The sequence below is a fragment of the Austrofundulus limnaeus genome, unplaced genomic scaffold, assembly GCF_001266775.1.
Source record: "Austrofundulus limnaeus strain Quisiro unplaced genomic scaffold, Austrofundulus_limnaeus-1.0 Scaffold1775, whole genome shotgun sequence".
Classification (NCBI taxonomy): domain Eukaryota; kingdom Metazoa; phylum Chordata; class Actinopteri; order Cyprinodontiformes; family Rivulidae; genus Austrofundulus; species Austrofundulus limnaeus.
The window spans coordinates 18,254-24,866 of record NW_013954177.1 but is presented as its reverse complement, the minus strand read 5'-3'; the positions used below and the strand labels follow the sequence as shown (position 1 = coordinate 24,866).

The following is a 6,613-nucleotide window of genomic DNA, read 5'->3' as shown; positions in this document are numbered from 1 at the left end:
GGGCGCGCGTGTCCCATATACAACTGTGTGTTGTACTTCGTTCTATTCCTTCAAGGAACTGTGGTTATATTCATAACCTTATGGTTCTGTGCACAGTATGAGCCATTTATCTCCAGACGTTCCTTTCAATGATCTGTGTGCAGGTGCAAAGAGGACGCAAGAACTCTGCTGCGGGAAGGGAGGAAATCACAGGTTATTGTAACAGAATTGCAAAACAGAAAAAGACATCTTTATAGCAGTTKGTTAATTTGGTCATTTTTACCATGTGTCCCAAAGGCGCTGAGGTGTTTGAGAGGCCACAAGAGGGTGGAAAAGAGAGCCGACAACCTGTTTGCCAAATTGGAGACTATCAGAGGAATTCTGGACCGAATAGCTCAGTCTCAGACTGATAAGACGGTAAGAAGCTGCATTAACAGCTGGACTGATCAAATGTGTATGCTGTCAGTACTGAGTGTTTGTTGTGTGTGTGTGTGTGTGTGTTTGTGCACGCACGCGCAGGTTATGCAGGCATATCAGGCCGGAGTGGCAGCCCTGAGGCTCTCTCTTAAAGACGTGACTGTGGAGCGAGCCGAGACCCTTGTGGACCAAATCCAGGAGGTCTGTTATTTAAACGATAAATTGTCAAATAAACTTTTGTTTTTTGCCCCTAATGCTTTTCTGCTAATGTTCTTCCATCACATAACAGCTCTGTGACACACAAGATGATGTGAATCAGACCATCTCCAGTGGTGTGATCACAGCAGGTAAGTCAGTCGGTTGGTGTCCAGTTGGTGTCGTACCTTTAATAACTGAGGTTATCGCAGAGCTTTACGTTTAATATTTATGTTTAGATGAAAACATGGATGAGTTGGAGGAGGAACTGAAGGCTTTGTTGGATGAATCAAAGCCAGACTTGCCTGCAGTTCCAACAAATGGTCTGGGACCCTCCAGTGAGCCGTTCCTCAGCTCTCTGCCTGATGTACCTCACGGTCACTTGAATATTTCTTCTGGCGAGCTGGAGGAAGACCTGAATCGGTTAACGCTGTCAGATACAGGTTTGTGTGTTCTGGATTTCTCAGCTTGTCTGTGCGACTAGATATGAAAGATAATGTCTGATYGTCTCTGTGTGTTCAGGCTTTCAGCAGAAGAAAGTGACGTCGCCAGGCAGGAGAATGGAGCCGACACAGTGACGCTACATCAACATATCCAGAAAAGCTGTATCTCTTACAGTGGACATGTTTTCATTCAAATAAAAAAACATTGCTCTTAATTAGAGAAAAAGAAATCAGGTTACAAACAAGGCACTTTATTTCCTTCTAATTAAAACAGTTCCTCTAACGTAGAGGCATGCCAATTTGGACTCTTATATGACGTATTGCACCTTTATTTAGTTTGAACCGTGATTATTTTTACAGTTTGAAGAGTCAAGTCAAACAGGTAACTCTGCTGCTCTTCAGCATGTTGGAATGCTTTTAAATCTGACAAAAAAAATCAGATAAATCAATGGTTTATTGAGTGTTTGTTCATATCTGACACTAAGTGTGTTAAAGTGGCCTTCTAAATTGTACATAGGAGCTGAAATAAYAAAGAGAATGCCAAATGATTTATTATAACTGAATATTATAAATATATATATATTGGACTTGGGAGGACTAAAGAACCAGACCTGAAGTGAATTTAACCAAATGTTTTCTTGAAAATAAAATTTATTTTAATCAGTTGTTGGATGAATTGTTTTTACATTAGTCAGGTGAAATTCAACCTTGCTGGTTTACATAAAGGAGTTTTAACTGTTTATTCTCATTTTATCATTACTGTCACCAATGATACATCAGGCTGTTTCATTTTTATTTACTAGATCAGAACGTGTAAACAGGCAGCTACTAAAACTACATTACCAACAAAATACAAGTGATCTCAAACTCTGTTGTTCCCCATATTATCAGACAGGAACACTGAACCTTAAGAGGAAACAATGTTAAAAGTGATTTAGTTTTAAGGCTTTAACATACTCAAAATATTCCACTTTTTTTCAATACTAACTTCAGTGCTTTGCGGTGTAATGTCAGTAAAGCCATTAAAGAGGGGATATTATGTATTTTCCAGACACGTAGTTCTATTCTATACCACAATCACGTAACTATGTTACCTTCAGTTATTATAAAAATGCTGTATATATCAAAAATAAAATTGACTTTGCATCACAGTCTATCTAAGCACCTTGAAATTGGCCTCTCCTGCCATTTCAGACACTCCCACTTCAGTGCGTCTTCGCCAATAGGCAGCACTTTGTACCAGCAAGTGTTTAGGTATGAGTCCATGGCTACCACTAGAGATTCAAGGATATCAAACATGCAGGAATGAGTCAAGGCAACACTCTGGATATGACATTACAACATGATATAAAGCTAACAAAAAAAAAGGGTCAATTTTGCATAACAGCCCCCGCTCCTTTAATAGTAAAATGACTGAAGTTTTACTTGTTTTCTCTTTTTTTTATTTCATTTGAAACTGATCTTTTAAGTTGAAGCGTGATCTTCAGATGCTGAGCGTTTTGACATTTATCTTTTCCAAATAACAAGCTTTTAAAAGTTTATTACATTATTATATTGTTACCCTGTTTTTAATGAAGAAACAAGAGCAACATTTAATAATCATAATTGAACCCACAACATAATTTAAGTATACCAGGATATGATTCTGTCTGTATTTCCACCATTAATTGCCCTATTTATATTTGTTCTGGGGAAAAGGTTTAATAGAAGAAAATTTAGGGATTAGGCAAACACTTGGTTTTCCTTTTTATTTTGAAAACTTTTATAATCCAAGTGGGACATCTAGTGGCTAGTTGGTTGAACTATGGATAATAAGTGGTGAGATTCCCTCATTTGTGCTGAAGACTTGGACTAACAGGGTAAGAAGTTTAGATGGTGGGGATCTACAGATACCTGAGAGTTTACCTGCAGAATATGAAATGTTAGATAATCAGTGGAGCAGGTGAAGGAAGCTCAGCTCCTTCAAATTTTGTAGCAAAATGTATCAGTGTAGGCTGGTAATCCAGCCTACAATAATCTGAAAAGACTGTGCTCTGAAGAGACGCTAGGCTGAAATACAGATTATATCTACCTATTAAATTAGCTTTCTTATTTATTGCATCATTTTCCATCTGGAATAGCAACATGTTTTTAATTTGATCAGAAAAACACTGACCAGTGTTCCAACACCTGAAATAAATCATTCAAACCAACCATTTAAAAAACATTACTTTATTATATCGATTTGTAATTGATGACAAGTGATTTTACTGTGAAAAGCAGGCTAATAGAAGATTTAATTACCATCAAGTTGGTAGTGCAATACAGAGAATATTTGACCTGTTGTACATTTTTCTATATTAAATAGAAAAAAAAGAACTGATTACAAATTCACAGCCTTTAAAAGTACAGTTAAGTCATATCACAAATATCTTGTTAAAGCAGTGTTTTTAATAAAAATGTCCTCGTGTGACAATTAGCATCAGCGGGTATTGTTTCAGCCAAAGCTAAATTCTCCCTGCGGCCCTCGCCGTTTCTCAGACACACACTCCTCCTCACTCGCACACACACACGCCAGCTGATTACTCTCAGCTCGTATTGCATTAGAACGTGTCCACTGCTGCGCCTTCCTTCTGTCAGCAAAAGGAAACGTTCGCATGTTACCCCCCTCACCTCCATGACCTGCGGATTTCAAGAACACTACGCAGCTTCTACCTACAATAACATGATTATACAGATATCACAAGCAGAAAGACATTCTAGGAATATTAGATTAATTGTTTCACTTCTACCCTACGCAGCTGCAGACGCGTTGTTCTACCTTTTTGTTGGTGCTTTCAGCCTGTTGCTGAGAAGCGGACGAAGATATGTATAAAGATATCAGAGCCACGACTACAGCTCGTGTATGATTGGACYGGTGAAGCAGGCACTGATGCAGATATTTGGCTGAGAACTTGATCTTCACTCCACGAACGACAGAACRAACTGAAAGTCTGAGCAAAGAAGTTGCGATGTGTATAATACAAAGTCTCACTGGGACAGAATTAAGAATCGTTTGGCATGCTGCGCAGTCGTCTTTTTCCTGTGGAGGGAGGATCAGGGAAAAAAAAATATCTGATGGAAAATGACTAAATGATATTTGCTTATGCTGCAGTGTTACACAGTGGGTCAGACTCCTTACTCTYCTTGCACGAGGATCAGATGCATAAACAAAGAAAACCACAAACATTGTTTGTGTGTCTGGACTGTGCAGTGAGAAGGATGCATGTCAAAGAGAAAATGAACAGAAAACTAAGCTGGCAGCTACAGCGTTACAGTTGTGATTTATTTCAGCAGCTCTTCTAGCTGGAAGACATTAATGAGACCTTCAGAACGTTATTTAAAAATTGCACTTCACTGCACCAGCGTTAAGCCAGTATTTCATCATTTTATTATGCAAATGAAATAAGATGGCTGTCTGGAGCCGTTACCGGTGAGGATGAAACAGTTGTACGTACGGCAAAAGAATCAAAGACATTTACAAAAAACCAGAACCGTATATATTTGCACAGCTTTCTGAATGTGGCAAAAAGAAGGCGTATGCCAGTTTCCTTGTATGTACACACAGCTGTACTGATAAAAACTACTGCTTTATGCATCTGGCCCTCGATGTGTGTGTGTGTGTGTGTGTGTGTGTGTGTGTACGTTAGCGTTAAAGAATTAAACTGTCCTGTCTGCTTCCGAGCACTTCTGGATAACCTTATCCTCGTTGACCTGATCCACGGCCAGCGTCTCCAGCTCTGCTTGAGGCGGGGCSARAGGGAGGGTGCCGTGTGGGATGCGGTGTGCCACGCCCACGTGAGCCCTGTGCTGGCGGTCTCGCGCGGGGCTGTTACGCGGACTGGCCGTGGCGCCCAGTGGGGGGACGGGGGAGCGATGGGAGGCGATGGGGGGGATGACGGCAGGCTGCTCGCGCACCATCTGAGGTTCGGGGGACTCCCTGCCCGCCTGGAGGAAAGGGGTGGGGTCGGGCATGGCGTCGACCGTTTCCCGCAGCACCAGCCGCCTGCCGTCCGGACCGAGGCGGTACACCTCGGTGAGCTCGGGGTGAAGAGGCTGGGAGAGGCTCTTTTTCATGCGGCGCCGTGGGGTTTCGGGCTGCCTGTCTTTAGCCGCTGGAGGCGTGGGCCTGTATGARGTGATGGGGCTGACGTTAGGGCTGGCCTCAGAGGAGCTGCCCGCCAACAGCTTCTTCTTAGTGGCATGGAGTTGTGACGTCAGGTAAGCGATGGTGCTCGCCCTCTGCTCCAGCTCCCCGGACAGAACAGCCAGCTTGTGGCTCTTCATCTTGAGCTCCTCCAGGTACTTCTTCTCCCTCTCTTTGATGGTGTTTTCCAGGACAGAAATCATAGCGTTCTTCTGCTCCAGGTCCCTGAGCAGCTCCGTGTTCTCTTCCTCCTTTTTCTTGAGCTGGACCTCCAGCTCCTCACACCTCCTCTGTAGCTCCCTGCATCGGTCCTCACCGCTGTCTGAACACACAATGATAAAAAAAAGAAAAACCCTGCTGTTACATACACAACTGCAGGTTTTAAAACAGAGACACACTGATCTACACACACACATCACAAAACAAGAGTAATCATTAGTACATTAAGCAGAGACAGGCTGTCAGCAGACAGGACGGTTCTACAGAGATTCATTTGCWGTGGGCAGAGAGCTCAGGTCTCACATTACAGCTCTGAAAGACAAAAAGAGCTCTGCACTCATCTGACCTCCATCACTGCAGCCCCCACCTCACCATGTAACAACAGAAAACACAACCATGATGTGCTGTGTGAGCCAAAAACAAAACAAAACAACAAAAACACACTACTACCTATACATCTGAATGCTTTTTTTAATTCTTAAAGTCACTCTGATCAAATAAGTAGATGGTTGGAAAAATAAATATGTATTTTTCTCAGGGGTGGGGGGCGTCTGCAGCCCAGTTGGAGCAGCTGCAGTGAGCAGGTTGAAGGCTGTGCATTAGTGCTGTGACAGATAATCTCATTTCCTGCACTCCAATCTCTGAAATGTTACACAATAACACAACACACTGCATATGCCCTGTTCAGATACACACATTCCTGTTTAGCTTATATGCAGTGACCTGACCTCTACGACTGTGTCCTGACTCAGATCTGTGATGTGGGGAGGTGTAATAAACAAAGTGATGAACAACCCTCTGCTTCAGAACGCTCCATCCATGTTGTTTCAGGAGAAAACTCATTGAAGGACATTTCTCTTATCGACTTCTGACTGCATCTTTTGTGCAAAAAYAACAYTTTTAGCTGTTGTTTAAATTGTGTCTTTTAGATATCAAAACAAATGTTGGCAATGTATAACAGATATTAATTGTCTACACTTCATCAACACCAGTAATTTACAGACATTCATCTCTTCTCATCAGCTGAACACACAAACATCAGCTGAACACATCAACATCAGCTGAACACACAAACATCAGATGAACACAAACATCAGCTGAACACACAAACATCAGCTGAACATACAAACATCAGCTGAACACATCAACATCAGCTGGACACAAAAACATCAGATGAACACACAAACATCAGCTG

At 41.9% G+C, this 6,613-nt stretch overlaps 2 protein-coding genes across 3 annotated transcripts in view; one reads left to right on the top strand and one right to left on the bottom strand.

Moving 5' to 3' along the window:
- chmp7 (charged multivesicular body protein 7) overlaps positions 1–1,701 on the top strand; it is a 5,425-nt gene extending 3,724 nt beyond the window's left edge. The window contains exons 5-10 of one of the 2 annotated variants that reach the window (XM_014033574.1): positions 144–192; positions 277–396; positions 499–597; positions 686–743; positions 831–1,034; positions 1,114–1,701. In XM_014033574.1, the coding sequence (XP_013889028.1) occupies positions 144–192; positions 277–396; positions 499–597; positions 686–743; positions 831–1,034; positions 1,114–1,169 (586 nt within the window). In that variant the 3' untranslated portion in view covers positions 1,170–1,701. Of the gene's footprint in view, positions 1–143; positions 397–498; positions 598–685; positions 744–830; positions 1,035–1,113 lie in introns of both variants that reach the window. The other variant, XM_014033573.1, reaches the window with a different exon arrangement.
- A 1,528-nt stretch (positions 1,702–3,229) lies between these two features.
- On the bottom strand, positions 3,230–5,521 carry ccdc92 (coiled-coil domain containing 92; the record flags this gene model as incomplete). Its single annotated transcript, XM_014033572.1, is given in 1 exon segment — positions 3,230–5,521. A coding segment is annotated over 1 exon segment (809 nt), but the record flags the coding sequence as incomplete, so codon positions are not given.
- Between the last annotated feature and the right edge of the window lie 1,092 nt (positions 5,522–6,613).